Consider the following 15,908-nt stretch of genomic DNA (forward strand, 5'->3'; position numbering starts at 1 on the left):
AAAACAACCCGACGCGTGTTTCGGTGCAAACACACGTGCACCTTCATCAGGGAAAAACAGTGAACTGGAAATAGTCTCCTCTATATAGGCATGTCCCGGGTGGGAGCAATCAATCAGGACAGGAGTGATACATATCACTCAGACTGTAGCCATGGGAAAGTCCACATCATCCTGGTGAGTAACACCCACAGGCTTGTAATCCATTCAGAAGTCGGAAAGGGTATCCAGAAAATTCATGAATGAATTAGATCGTATTGATATGTTGGAGTGAATTAATCAAAAAGTCCCACAATCTAAATAAAACCACATATATCCCCCTATGGTCTGTAAAATGTATCAAGATTTGTAATAGAGAGGGGTGATGAAACCCCAAGATATCGAATATTACAGAAGTGATATAATATGTAAAGTCTCTAAACTAGATTGTGCAGTGCTCATAACTAAGATCTCGTTGAAGAATAATATATGGATGTAAAAAATAATAAAATAAATGGGAAAATAACCAAAAATTGTATATACACCAAATAAATATAAAATTAACGGATAATAAATAAGTACACATTGCAACGTCCGGTGAGGGTAAGACAAACATCTGGGTAAATTATAACTAGGACTTAGCGATGACCCAATCTGGGTGACATGAAATATGTAGGGAATACTTAATTCTGATCCCTTAGATAAATACCCATGACAAGCACATCAATAAATAAATGGGAAACTAGAGGGAAGGTAAGTCCAAACTTACCTTCACTGTGTATATAAACGTCCCTATGTTCAGCCGCTGGCGGAGGTAATAGTCATTAAACTGGCGCAGTCCCCAAAGTACAAAGAAGCTAATCGGCTCCTTTTGGGGGCGTGTCTTACCATGTTATGCAATGAAAGACCTTAGGATTGTAGTGTACGTGAGATTCTCAAGAAAAATTAACACTGTGCAAAACTGTAATTTAATGCGATATGCTGTAATTAATATGAACTACCCAAAGCAAAAGAATAAATAAATAAAGGCAAATAGTAAGGATAATGAAAAGTTAATAAAAAAGTAATAAAATAGGGGATGGAGCCTGGACAGTCCAGACGTGTGCTGCCTTGGCTCCCACGAATGGCACCCAAAACTTAACATTACTGTTGAACAAACACCATACCTGGATGCAAAACTCGACTACGCTCGTGACTGAAATGCCAGTGGTGCTGGGGATACCTTCTGTGGACTTCTACCCCACTGGAAACCCTGACCCGAGGCTTTGCGGCCTACCAGTGACCAAGTGGAGGAGAGGCGGCTGCTCTCCTACTGCTTCTACTGGCGGTGAGATACTCGACTAGTGCTATCTCCCCCCCCTCTTGACCAGTGGGGGTTATTCTGGTCCCGCCTGGCTAGCACCATATCCAAATGATACGAACTGCACAGACTGGCAACTGATGACCCGGGCTTGGTGGAGGGCATACTTGACAAGCTGTTTGAGCAATTCTGGCGCATGTTGGAGCCAGAATGAATGTATAAACAAAAATATCCCAATATTATGAAAATGTGTGAAAATATAATAATAAAGTTGAACAAGATACTGTATAAGAAATAAGAAGCACTACTATAGCTGATTAAAGGGAGGCAATTCAATCCAAGATGAATGATGTATAAGAGAAACCTTCATTCAATCCTAGTGGTGACAGAGTTTTGAGTTTAAAAATCCAATAACTCTTTGGTGCAGTATTTTATCCAGATCACCCTTTCTAAGTCCAAAACTACTTTTTCAATGTCCCAGAAACGCAACCCATCCTAAGAGCCCCCATGATGTAGTTTGGGGTGTTTTGAGATAGGGGTATCAATATGCCTTAAAGGGTTGACAGAATTCACATGTTCTAGTGTTCTTTTAAAGACACGGCATGTCTTGCCTTCATATTTAATCTGGCAGCTACAATTAAGCAGTTATACCAGTCCCATTGTTTGACAATTTAAAAATGTATTAGTTGTGAAAGTTTCAGAATCAATGCAGTTCGCAAAAGTTTTGGAATGCCACTGGATGTATTTTCAAGCTTTACATCTCCCACATTGGTAAATTCCAATTATGGGAGATTTAAGCCAGGATTGATTTAACAGTAGGTGTTCTAAGAAAGCTTGGGGCCAAGATATCCAATTACGTTCCCTTCTTGATGTAGTAGAAGGTAAAGTACTTGTTTTAAATGTGTATCTTGGTAAATTAAGGGCCAAAATCTTTTTGACTAAATGCCAGCTGGCATCGAAGTTACCAATGCACCTAGTTGATGTTCCCTAGTTGATGTTGTTGGTAAGTCCTCTCTCAAGAGGTCAACTCTCTCAGTCAAAAGTGTCCTTCTATATGCTTGCTTTAAGCATCTATTAAGGTATCCCTTAGCTTTAAACTGGGTCCTGAGGGTTTTAGCTTTCAGTTTAAAATCCTCTACAGATGAACAATTTTGTCTCACGTGGAGGTATTGTTCAATCGGTATTCCCCTTTTGTGTGCCAGCTTTCCCAGTTCAAAAAATTGTTTGTTGCAGTGGGCTTACGAAAGAGTGTGGTACAAAGATTCCCATCACTTTCCACGATAATCGTGATATCCAGAAAGCCATGACAGCCACTTACAAATCTATAGGACTCCCGGTGCCAGGACTGCCACCACAAGCACTTACACATCTATAGGGCTTCCAGCGCCAGGGCTGCCAACACAGCCATTTATAGGGCTTGCAGTGCCCGGACTACCACCACAGTCACTTACACATCTATAGGGCTCGCCATTTGCATTCATTTGGGTCATGTTGCTGAAGGGTTTGAGTTTCAATTAATTATTACAATTTAATCAATTGCACCACATGTCAGTTCATCAAAAAAATCTATATATTTGAATTCAGATAAATGTGGTGTAAATTCGCTTTTTTTTCCCTTAAGTTTACATTAAGTGTATAAAAAGTGTCTACCTTTACTGGCTTTGGATACATAGTCAAACTATGGACATGGCTCTTCTGGTACATTACAAAGGATGCTTTATACACATATAAAGAGCCTCTGCATAACTAGCTGCATGTCCAGAGCTGGATATAGAAGGGGTATGGAATATTATTTTCTGTATATCTTTTTGTCTATATATTTTTATTTGTTTAGCTAGCACAATACACAAGTGAAATAATTAGAAGAATGACACTGGACTCTATAATATTATGCATGACAGACTCCCATGAATAGTGACTGATGATACTTACATTGTTATCATTATTACCATTTATTTTAAATGATGCACTATTTTTATGAAATTTCAGATCATTTTGGAAGCCTCCATTTTTTCTTCTAACTCCACTGTTGCCATTGATGACATAAGTTTATCTCCAGAATGCGTTCTCTCAAATATCTCAAATTCAGGTAAAATACTGAAATTATAAACTTATGGATACATACAGCAAACAATAGTCACTAAATTCCTGTATCAATCAGACACTTGTAAAGATATATAAATCGTAACTGAATTGTGCAAAAATAGACTATATTATTAATTGTGTAATTATCCCTTCTTAGAAGGAGCCTACTTGTTTTTCAATAAATATTAGTTGTATCTGGAATATGTAATTAAAAAAAGAAGAAAATAAAAAGCATATTTTAAAGTAGCACTCTAAGCACCAATACAATTTCCCTTAGTAACACAGTTTTAGTATATAAATGATGTCATTATAGTTTCATTGCTCAATTCTCTACCATTTAGTAATTAAACCACTTTTATTTCTGTTTATTCAGCCATAGCCAAACGTCCCCTGAATGTGATTCACCCAGCCTGCATGTTAATATTGGTTTCTTTTTCAATCAGATCTGAAAACACAGTGTGTTAACTTTATACATTTGTATCTCCCGCTCTGTTAATTGAAATTTAGTCAGAAACAAAAGACTCATGTCGGCTCTTGCAGGCTCTTAGCCGTGCAGGAGATAAAAAATACTCTAAATTAAACAGACTGTGCAATAAAGGAATTTTAGACATTAAATCTCTGTTTACAGGATATGCTTAAGGAGAATGTGTAGGTCACATGGAGGGAGATATGAGTAGGGCTGCATAAATAAAGTGATCTAACTCCTAAATGGCTGAGAATTGAGCAGTCATAGAGCAGAGGCAGGATATATGCTCTAAAACCACTCTCTTAGTTTAAGGTTGTTTTGGTGCTTAGAGTGTCTCTTTAAATAGTTTTGGAGTCTATGGTTCAAACTACATTTTCTGGAGAGTTGAATTCAGTCCACATCAGCACTTAGCTCTCTGTCCAATAATGGAACACTATGAGTAGAGCCTGGAAGATTGACGGACTGTTGCCACAGTCATATCTTATGTCAGTTTTACATATACATTTTACTTAAAACCTAAATTAATATTAGGTCATTTTCTTGTTCCTTAGTATAGCAGCATATCTAATAATACTTTTTGTGGGCACTGTAAGTTGGACAGCACATTTTCGAGTGGTATTGTGGTTACAGAAAATGTTAGTTACAATGTTAAATTAATACTTGGTTGATATATAATAAGACGGAAAGACTTGTACCCTATACTCTACTAATAATGACATAATATCTTGTGTGAATTATTACTGCTTAACCACATACAGGAGGAAAACATAAACATGAGTAATAATTCTATGTATTTAGTTATACTATTTTTGAACAGCCTATTGCTTATCAGTATATTTAATTTTAGGACACATAAGTTATTGGTCACTTAATAAACTGCTATATAAAAGTAAATGTTTGTTAAAATCCAGGCATTTACTGCAGTTCCTAAACACTAGTCTATGTTCTCTTTTATTTGAGAGATGTAATCTTTGTTTACTGAACTATTAACTTACAAAAATATATTAAGAAAAAGTGGAAACAATGAGAAATTAATGGAAACATTTCCTGCAGTTTGAAGATCTATCTATCTATCTATCTATCTATCCATCTATCTATCCATCTATCTATCCATCTATCCATCTATCCATCTATCCATCTATCCATCTATCCATCTATCCATCTATCCATCTATCCATCTATCCATCTATCCATCTATCCATCTATCCATCTATCCATCTATCTATCTATCTATCTATCTATATATCTATCTATCTAATCTAGCTATCTATCTAGCTATATATCTATCTAATCTAGCTATCTAATCTATCTATCTAATCTATCTAATCTATCTATCTCCCTAGCTCGCATGTTATAAAATAACAAAGCATCACAATCTCACATGTATTTTTCTTTAACGTCAATAAAAAATACCGTTAGTAACTGTAATACATAAAATAAAAGTTATATTGCAATGAAAATATTCCAATTCAGGTTTTCTGCAACTTTCCTCTTGTGATCATTGAATATTTCATCTAGTTTTTCATCAATTCTTCTCACCATTGTTCATTGCAATAAAGACGAATCTACAATGAATCGGAAGAGGCCAGATGCCATTACAGACAACACGGGACTTCCTGAAATCAGAAATATCATAAAAAGGACGGGATACAACTCTCTAATTCTTGGTCTGTGTATTCACATGATGCTAGCAAGTCGTGTGGTGGGGTTTGATGGTGACTTCATGTTTTGGAAATGTTTCAATTTACAACATGACTTTTAGTCCAATGTTATGGATTTTTTATGCAGATATGTCTATGATTTACCCAACAGATGAATCAAAGGACAATTTATCTTTCTACTGTCCAAAGGGGTATTTTTCTTGTGGAGATGGAAACTGTTTGCTGTGGAACAAAGTTTGTGACTTCACTCCTGATTGTTCAAATGGTGCTGATGAATTATCATGCTGTAAGTTACAGTATATCTTTAATTAAGTTTTCACGTTAGAAATCATTACTGCATGCTGAACAGAATATTAGCTTTTGCAGAGAGATTGAAAAAGGATCTGTCTTAGCAGAGAGATTCAAGAGGATATCTTTTGTCGAGAGATTAAAGAGGATCTGTCTACACAGCAGTAAATTTGTCCAGAGTTATTCTCTACAGTAGGATTTTATTTTTATTTATTTTTTATTTTAATTCAAAGTGAATTCAAAGTAAATAAAAAAATGTCAAGAAAAACGAAAATCATATCTAAAATAATTACTGAGCTGACATGGATATTTTTTTTCCAGTTTAGCAATATTTGTCTAAAATTTCAATTTCACTTTTAATTAGCTTTAAAAGTCCTAATAATACACAGTATGGTAACTATGTAAATTTGTGCTACATTTGGATTTAAATAGAATACAAGGCTGTGTTGACACAGCCTGACAGTAAAAGGGATACTATAGTCACCCGAACAACTACAACTTAATGGGAAAGCATTGGATTGGCTAAAAATCACAAATTCTGATGATGCCACCAAGGAGGCGGATCGAGGGGAGAACAATAAGGGGAAATAAGGTGAGTTTTAAACCCTTACTAAGGGGGCTAAGAGGGGACAAGCCACCTAAATGTTGGTTTTAACACTATAGGGTCAGGAATACATGTTTGTGTTCCTGGCCCTCTAGTATTATTTTAATGGATGTCTGTTAAAGGGCTATTCGCATGTACGAAATGATCAAGGAGTTTATAGCTGTATCAATGCTGTATCAATGGGAATTTCTACCTTATTTAAAAAAAAAAGTTATGGGATTTGTTATCTGTTAGGAATTGTAAATACTTTCTGTGAAAAGTAAAATTTGCCAGAGGTGAAATTTTAATAACTTATATATTGTATTTACACACTTTTCAGCTGCTAAATGTGACTTTGAAAATCATATGTGTGGTTGGTACGAAAGGTTTTATGACAACTCGTTTGATTGGATAAGAGGGTCAAGTAGCAACCTGTCACCTGACTATCAGAAACAAGCTCCACCACAGGATCACACCATGAATAAAACAGAGGGTAAAATACAATCATGAAAAGTGTACGCAGCATGTCCAAATTACTTACATCTGTATCTGCATAGCTCAAATAATACAGAATTGTATGGTGTCATGTGTTTTATTTTGTATAGCAAAACATACACTGATCAGCCACAATATTAAAACCACTTGCCCAACATCATGTAGGTTCCCCTCATGCTTTAAAACAGTTCTGACATGTTGAGGCATGGACTCCACAAAACCTCTGAACATATCCTGTGGTATCTGACACCGAGACAATAGCAGCAGATCCTTTAAGTCCTGCTAGTTGTGAAGTGGGACCTGCATGGATCAGGCTAGTTGTTCCAGTACAAAAAAACAAAAAATAGTAGGTGCACAAACAATGTTGGAGATAGCAGTGTAAAAGAAGTGACAATCAGAACGTTAAAATATGCTAATCGCCCACAAAAAAGAGCACAATGATATACACGTGAGGAAGAAATTTGTACAACCAGAATAAAAATCACACTGTGGAAGAAATGATGTGACAAACAAATGTATACTTGCACTCTTTCTTACTAGCAGGTCTCACTGATCTAAAAGATATACAAATAAAACACAGACCTAGTGCAACATTGTCAAACTATAATCTGTTATGTGGCACTCTGTAAGAAATTATCTCACAATTATAGATTGGTTATAGTACCACTCCAAACTATCAGGCACAGGGAGGATCAGACCCTTGTGTATGTTGGATCCAGACGTGGGTAATCACACAAACTCACCATCAGCCGAAGACGTGAAGTTAAATACTTTATATTTACACAAAAAACACATGTTAAAGTAAAAAGGATAGTTCTTACTGTACTGGAGCAGATCAAAGTACTGGGAATTAGTAGATAAACAGTCCGAGTTTCGTCTTTCTCCAAGATGCTTAATTGTATTGAGATCTAGGGAATTTGGAGGCTAAGGCAATACCTTGAACTCTTTGTCATGTTCCTTAAACCATTCCTGAATAATCTTTGCAGTATGGCAAGATGCATTATCCCACTTAAAGAGGCCATTGACATCATGGAACATCATTGGCTTGAAGGGGTATACATCACCTGCAACAATCTGTAAATAGGTGGTACATGTCAAAGTAACATCCCCATGAATGTCAGGACCCAAGGTTTCCCAGTAGAACATTTCTATCATGGCCAGAATAAAATTTTTCAGCAATTTGAGCTACAGTAGCGCTTCTGTGTAACCGGTCCAGACTGGCTAGCCTTTGCTGCCCACATGCATCTATGAGCCTTGGGTCCCATGAGCTGATGCCGGTTCCCCAGTGGTCCTTCCTTACACCACTTTTGGTAAGTATTAACCATTGCACCCTGGGAATACCCCACAAGACTTGCCGTTTTGGAGTTGCTCTGACCCAGTCATCTAGCCATCACTATTTGGCCCTCATCATAGTCACTTATATATTTTTGCCTGCCTATTTTTCCTTCTTGAAACACATGACGTTCAAAAACTGACTGTCCATTTGCTGCCTAATACATCTCACCCTTTAACAGGTGCCATTGTAACCATATAATCAATGTTATTTACTTCACCTGTCAGTGGTTTTAATGTTGTGGTTGATCAATGTATATGTATATATATATATTGCATTTGTAATATAATGGTTAAAGGCAATCCCTCCCTAGTGCATGAGTGGCAATTTCCCCGCAGTCCTTTTTATTAAATGTATATTTCATCCTACAACTTGACTATTTATGGTATATCATGCAGATGAAAGAATCTGCTAGAAACCGCTATACTAAAAGCAACGTTTATTCTTTACACTCTTATTTTTGGTCCAAGCCTTTTATTTTTACTCTCTTTTTTTTGTATCAAGCTGTATTTAATTCTATGTTGCTTTAATTTTTTCATTTTATTATACATTTTTGGCCATCTCCTGCATAATTAGGCAAATCGAAAGATGCTCAGCAGCCTTAATAAACCCATTTCATCTAGCTACTGTAACGTTTACACTTTTCTGCATATTGAATAAGGATGGTCAATGCTCAGAAATAATAACTGCACATTTATATAATACATTTAGTGTCCCAATAGCTGTATTTATCTGTTTTACATAACTCTTGGATAATGATAGTAGAAACAAGAAAATATAGATTAATGAAGTACTAATCTCCTTTTTTCTATTAAAATTAAAAAAAAGGAGTCCTTTGATGATTTTCACTTTTACGTCCCATCAAAGTAAGCAAGTGCTAAACAACATGCAATATTTATAAAGGTGTAGATAGAACGTGATCAATTGCTAAGATAGCCTTCAAAGACTGGTTACCTGTTCAAATAAGTTTACTTTTCTATGCATGTATTTTTAAGGTCATTTTATGTTCCTTCGGAAAAAGAATAATTTGAATTCACTCGTTGCGGAGCTAAGAAGTCCGAGATTCAGCCAAGCAGCGTCAGGTTGCACAATGACCTTCTGGTAAGGGTATTCTCTGTAGATGATTTTGATTCATTATTTGGGTTGTGGGAACAAAAGTAATCTTCTATTTCATTTCTTCAGCTTAGAATGTAAAAGAAAAAGCACATCTAAAAAAAATAAAAAAATATAAAAAAAAGATGATGTTATTTCATGATATATTCTGAAATAAAATATTAAAAAACTAAATAAAATAACAAAAATGGCTAAATACAGTATGAGAAGATCTGCGAAGGAATTGAATTGCAAGTTTGGTTTCTGGCAAAATCAACTCAGTTTCTGACCTTTCTTTGGCCAATATAAGGAGTACCAGTCATTTGGGTACTAACAATACAAGATTTAAGTAAACTAAAAGTATCCTGCCTGGTTAAATAATTCAATAATATTATTATGATTTTAATAAGGTTCTCTTTTTATTGCATTCATTAACTCAATTAAGTTTGTTGTTTGGTGTCATTAAATAAAGACCATTTGTTTTACAGTTTCCTAAATGTTGCCATTTCTAATTAGTTGCTTCATTCCAGGTATTATAACTATGGATCATCCGTCGGAACTTCAGAAATGCATTTGCATGTGGATAGTCAGAAAATACCCACCATAGTGTGGAAGACTTACTATGATCAGGGAAATCAGTGGATGAAGGCCTTCATTCAGCTTGATCGTCTTTCAGAACCGTTTCAGTTATCGTTGGATAAAAGGAATCTTGAACACTATAATGGAGTGTCAGCAATTGACGACATTGTATTTGAGAACTGTTCGCTTCCTCCTCCTTCAGCGGAATGTGAAGGGCCTGATGTTTTCTGGTGTAAACATACCAGAGCTTGCATAAGCAACTTATTGGTGTGTGATCTTATTGATGATTGTGGAGATGCGTCTGATGAAGTCAATTGCCGTAAGTTCTTTTTTGACAAATTCTAAAGATTACTTTCAGAAGAAATATTAGTGAAAATTGTGCTCAATAAATTTTTTTTAATATTTATGTTTATGTTGGGACACAAAACTCACCTGAAGTAATATATTCACACGTTATCACCCATTTTATTTTTGTTGTTACTTCAATTGTCAATTATGTTTTACAGTCTTGTGGCGTCGCCTCAGGGGCTCATACACACATGGGTACAGAATCGCACTGTAACTCTCACTAGTCTCATGCAACACAGTAAACAAATCCTCTTAACCTCTACATTACCATAACTCTTACAGTACGTTACCACTAATGCAAACCCTATCTCTAGCCATAACATTAATCCTGTGCATAAAGTTTATTCTGAAACAAACCATAACGCCGTCTCTAACACATTAACCCAGGTCTTAATATGTCATGTCATCTAAAAGATGCAGAACTGTTAGGCCATCAATGGGTTCTAGAGACATATGTAAAACACCAAACCTTTGTTCTTGTGATATGGTATATTATAGTCCATAAGAAAAATCTCCATTGGGAGAATAGGGAGAGTCCAGCAAAACATATCCATCAAAATCGTGGGTAAATCATCTAGTTGCACCCTTACCTGGATATTATTATTTCTGGTTTAAGAGATCCTTTCTTGTAGTTTTTATTTGTTCAATAAATATCTCTTAAGAGATTGTCCTCTTAGAACAACGGTTCCTAACCTTTTTTTTGACTTGAGTACCCCTTGGCAGACCATTTCCATAAATTGTACCCCTATATTAGAAAAATGTTTGTAATTAATATAGTTGCTATTATTTCAAATGTATATGTTTTTCTCTGCAAATTTCCCCTTTTTTCTGCCTGCTGTTCCTCTGACAGTAGGTGTGGGAGTGTGACTGTGTGGGGGCAGTGTGTGGGAGGGTGACATTGTGGGGGGGGGGGTAATGTGTGGAAGGGTGATATTGTGAGGAGGCAGTGCGTGGGAGGAGGATAGTGTGGGAGGGCATGCAACAGTGTGGGGAAAGTGCGTGACAGTGTGGGGGGAGGACAGGTGACAGAGCGTGGGGGCAATGTGTGGGGAGGGTGTCAGTGTGGGGGAGTGGGGTGACAGTGTGTGGAAAGGGTATTGTGGGGGGGCAGTATGTGGGGAGGGCAGTTGGGGGGACAGTGTGTGGGGAGGAGGACAGTGTGGAAGGAGAACAGGTGACAGCATGTGGGGGTAGTGTTTAGGGAAGGTGACAGTGTGTGGGAGGACAGGTGTAAGTGTGTGGGGAGGTTGACAGTGTGTGGGGATGTTGGTGGCAGTTTGGGGAGGTTTATTACAGTGTGAGGGAGGGGGTGACAATGTGGTTGTGTGTGACAGTGTGGGAGGAGGACAGGCGAAAGTGGTGGGGCAGTGTGTGGGAAGGGTGACAGTGTGGGGTAACATTGTGAGGAGGGCAGAGGGCAGTGTGAGGAGGGCAGAGAGCAATGTGGGTGAGGACAGGTGACAGTGTGGGAAGGGGGCGACAGTGTGGGGAGGGTGGGTGACAGTGTGTGGGGATGGCAGGTACCAGTGTGAGGGGAGTTAGGTGACAGTGTGGAGTGAGGGCATTGAAAGTGTGGGGAGGACACGTGACAGTGTGTGGGGGCAGTGTGTGGGAGGGTGGCAGTGTGGTAGTGTGGGAGGAGGACAGGTGACAGTATGGGTGTTAGTGTGGGGGCAGAGTGTGGAAAGAGGACAAGTGTCAGGTGTGGGAGGGTGACAGTGTGGAGGGGGCAGTGACTGTGTAGGAGGGAGAAAGTATGGAGGGAGCAGTGACAGTCTGGGAGGGAGACAGTGGGCATGGGGCAGTTGCAGTGGGGAGGGGGCAGTGACCGTGTGGGAGGGACACAGTGGGGAGGGGGGCAGTGACAGTGTGGGAGGGATACAGTGGGGAGGAGGGAGGCAGTGACAGTGTTGAAGGGTGGTAGTAGGGAGGAGGGCAGTGTGGGAGGGTGACAGTTGGGAGTGGGCAGTAACAGTGTGGAAGGATGACAGTGGGGAGGGAGACAGTGGCGGGGGCAGTAATAGTGTGTGAGGGAGACAGTGGGGAGAGTGACAGTGGGAAGGGGCGAAGTGACAGTATGGAAGGATGATAGTAGGGAGGGGGCAGTGACAGGGTGGGAAGGATACAGTTGGGAGGGGAAAAGTGGCAGTGTGGGAGGGAGACAGTGGGGAGAGTGACAGTGGAGACAGGGCAGTGTGGGAGGATGACAGCAAGGATAGGGACAGTGGCAGGAGGGGGGCAGTGTTGGAGAGTGACAGTGGGGAGGAGGGCAATGGCAATGTGGGAGAGGAGGATAGTATGGGAGGGCATGTGACAGTGTGGGTGAGGTGTGTGATAGTATGGGGGGAGGACAGGTGTCAGAGCATGGGGCAGTGTGTGGGGAGGGTGTCAGTGTGAGGGAGTGAGGTGACAGTGTGTGGGGAGGTCGGCAGTGTGTTGAGATGTTGGAAAGGGGATTGTAGGGATGGTGACATTGGGGAGGGTGCAGTGGCAGTCTGGGAGGATAACGTCTGGGAGGATAACAGCAGGGAGGGTGACAGAGGGCAGTGGGAGCAGTGGGAGGGGGCAGTGTTGGGGAGTGACAGGAGGGCAGTGACAGTGTGCGAGGGAGACAGTGGGGAAAGGGGCAATTGCAGTGTTGGAGGGAGACAGTGGGGAGGGGTGTAGTGGCAGTGTGGGAGGGAGACAGTGGGGAGGGAGGCAGTGGCAGTGCGGGATAGTGACAGTGGGGAGGGGGCAGGGGCAGTGGCAGCATTGGAGGGAGACAGTGGGGAGGGGGGCAGTGGAAGTGTGGAATAGTGACAGTTAGGAGGGGGCAGTGGCAGTGTTGGAAGGAGACAGTCGGGAGGGGGGCAGTAGCAGTGTGGGAGGGAGACAGCAGGGAGGGTGACAGAGGGCAGTGGGAGCAGTGGGAGGGGGCAGTGTTGGAGAGTGACAGTGGGAAGGAGGGCAGTGACAGTGTGCGAGGGAGACAGTGGGGAAAGGGGCAATTGCAGTGTTGGAGGGAGACAGTGGGGAGGGGTGTAGTGGCAGTGTGGGAGGGAGACAGTGGGGAAGGAGGCAGTGGCAGTGCGGGATAGTGATAGTGGGGAGTCAGCAGTGGCAGTGTTGGAGGGAGACAGTGGGGAGGAGGCAGTGACAGTGTGGGATAGTGACAGTGGGGAGGGGGTAGTGGCAGTGTGGGAGGGGGCAGTGGCAGTGTGGGGAAGGTGTCAGTGTGGGGGTGTGGGGTGACACTGTGTGGAAAGGGGATTGTGGGGGGGGGCAGTATGTGGGGAGGGCAGTTGGGGGGACAGTGTGTGGGGAGGAGGACAGTGGGGAAGTAGAACGCTATTAAAGGATACTTTTCTATGTTTCATTTCTTTACATCCTTTGACTAAGCCCCCCTGTTAGTGACTAAAAGTATAGAATAATCAATCAGGCAAATGTTTAGTAATTATTTTGCATTTTAAATCCTTCATGCCATGACTGTCATGATATCATATGATTTGAATATTCCCTTATCCTGACGATTTGTTCAGTTTGCCTTTGCACTCCGTAAACAGTTCCATTTCAGCAAAAACGCTGTAAATACAAACCTACAATTAATTTTGCAAAACCAGATAGTGCTTTACTTACAAATTCTGAATGAATTAGAACTTGTTCGCTTGTTTTATCCATGTCAGTAGTATAATCTATAGAAAATAACAGATAGATGTAGTGAAAAATGTAAAAGATTCACCGAGTTTGCGACACTATTCGGATTTGTTTATTTATAATATGGCAACATTCTAAACTATACTGTAGCATACCAACCCAAATATACAAAGGGAATATTTACGATCACTAGACTATACATATTTAAACATAGCTATTTTATACTGAAAAACTATATCTCACAGCAGACGCTGCTATTAAGCATGCAGCAAGAACGAAAAATCTGTTTCTAAACAGCATGCAACCATGTTCATTAGGCTCATTCCACTGTTTATTAACTTTCAAATGATTTTTGGAAAGATTTTTCTTTCCTCCTGAATTTAGGACATGTGATGCTTATAATTAATTGGAGACTGAGTGAACTCAAATTAACCTCCTTCTGTGATAATGTAATTATGGTGAATTAAGTAATTTAGATCGGAAATGCAAAATGAATATTGAGTGCCCTCTTTTAACCCCTTAAGGACCAAACTTCTGGAATAAAATGGAATCATGACGTGTCAGACATGTCATGTGTCCTTAAGGGGTTAAAAGCCTTGATTCTTAACGCCCTACAATAAGCTGGAATGATGTAACAATATTTTGCTAATGATTTCGAAGACTAGCACACTTACAAATGATTGCTAAGAAGTGTAGTTTTAAATGCTCAGAAGTTTTCAATATTATTGTACAGACAAAAGGTGCTTACATATTATATTTTTGATAATTTAATATTTCGCAGATATAATTTTAAAAGTGTATACAAATAATATTTAATAATTTTAAAGCTTATTTAATAATATTAAATTGAGGCTGAAATCAGGACTGTTGCTCTTGAAACAAGATGCTTGGGAGGTCTTACGTCAGCCATGCAAAAAAAGCAAGAAAAATTATCACTTTACACTATGCAAGCTTATTCCTTACAAGCCGTAAACATGTTCTGTCAAGTAGAATTTACTTATCTAAGACAGAAGGAAGGTGGTTTTAGCTTACCAACATGGATTATTAATCTGTAATGATAAATTAATTGAAAAACTCCCAAAGATGTAATATTAAGTTGGACGTGTTAATCGCGGTAGTTTCAGTTACAATAGTCACATTTGCTAATTTGAGGCAGTTTATAGCTAGCTCTTGTATGGTTGAGCTTTAAACACAGATCCTCCCCAGCCATATATCTCAGGAGTCTTTAAAAAACCAAAACTGGTATTTATGCACTATAAACATTTTAATAATGTGTTTTTTTTTATGGAAAGCTATGTTTGGATATTTGTAATTTTTTGCTAAAAATTAGTACGCTACAAATACACATAGCGCTATAATAAATATACATACTTGGTGTATTCTTTCTTTTTAGTACCTGAATTACAGTGTAACTTTGAAGGTGGACTTTGTAATTGGGTTCAAGATTTGGAAGATGATTTTGACTGGACAATAAATCAAGGCTCAACACCAACACTTGATACAGGTCCCATGAAAGATCATACTTTTGGGACAGCAAAAGGACATTACTTCTACATAGAGACTTCGGAGCCGCAAGTATACCGGAATCAAGCTGTTTTATTAAGTCCGAACATAGAGGCCACTGTTAATAACGGAAACAAAACTTGTATTTTCCGCTTCTTCTATCACATGTACGGGAGGCAAATGTATTCCCTGGCAATCCACAAAAGGATAATGAAGAACAGTAGAGGACAATTATTATGGCAAGTATTTGGAAACAAAGGGAACAGATGGCTGAAAAAAATTCTGTTTATAAACAGCTCACAGCCATTTCAGGTACGAATGCATAGTATAAAAATGTAATTTTTTTTAAAAAAGTATTCCTAAACCATATTACAAAATTGTTTGTAGTATATCCTTAATATTAATATTTGACTTTAGTTTCTGTTTATAGTGTATAGTACGTATGCACCAAGCAACAGATAAGTCAAGACAGAGATATATTGATATAGTAAAACAAAGAGAGTATATACACTAAAGATGAGAAAAACGGTTTACTAGGAGTGATCCTAGGTGTACTTCACAGT

At 39.0% G+C, this 15,908-nt stretch overlaps 1 protein-coding gene across 1 annotated transcript in view; it reads left to right on the top strand.

The window, feature by feature from the left end:
- The window catches only part of MALRD1 (MAM and LDL receptor class A domain containing 1), a 293,099-nt gene that overhangs the window by 85,008 nt on the left and 192,183 nt on the right, over nt 1-15,908 (top strand). Inside the window, exons 10-14 of the mRNA XM_063453142.1 lie at nt 3,266-3,365; nt 6,700-6,852; nt 9,183-9,288; nt 9,810-10,177; nt 15,236-15,657. Coding sequence (XP_063309212.1) covers nt 3,266-3,365; nt 6,700-6,852; nt 9,183-9,288; nt 9,810-10,177; nt 15,236-15,657 — 1,149 coding nt within the window. The remainder of the gene's footprint in view (nt 1-3,265; nt 3,366-6,699; nt 6,853-9,182; nt 9,289-9,809; nt 10,178-15,235; nt 15,658-15,908) is intronic.

Source organism: Pelobates fuscus, chromosome 4, assembly GCF_036172605.1.
Source record: "Pelobates fuscus isolate aPelFus1 chromosome 4, aPelFus1.pri, whole genome shotgun sequence".
NCBI lineage: Eukaryota > Metazoa > Chordata > Amphibia > Anura > Pelobatidae > Pelobates > Pelobates fuscus.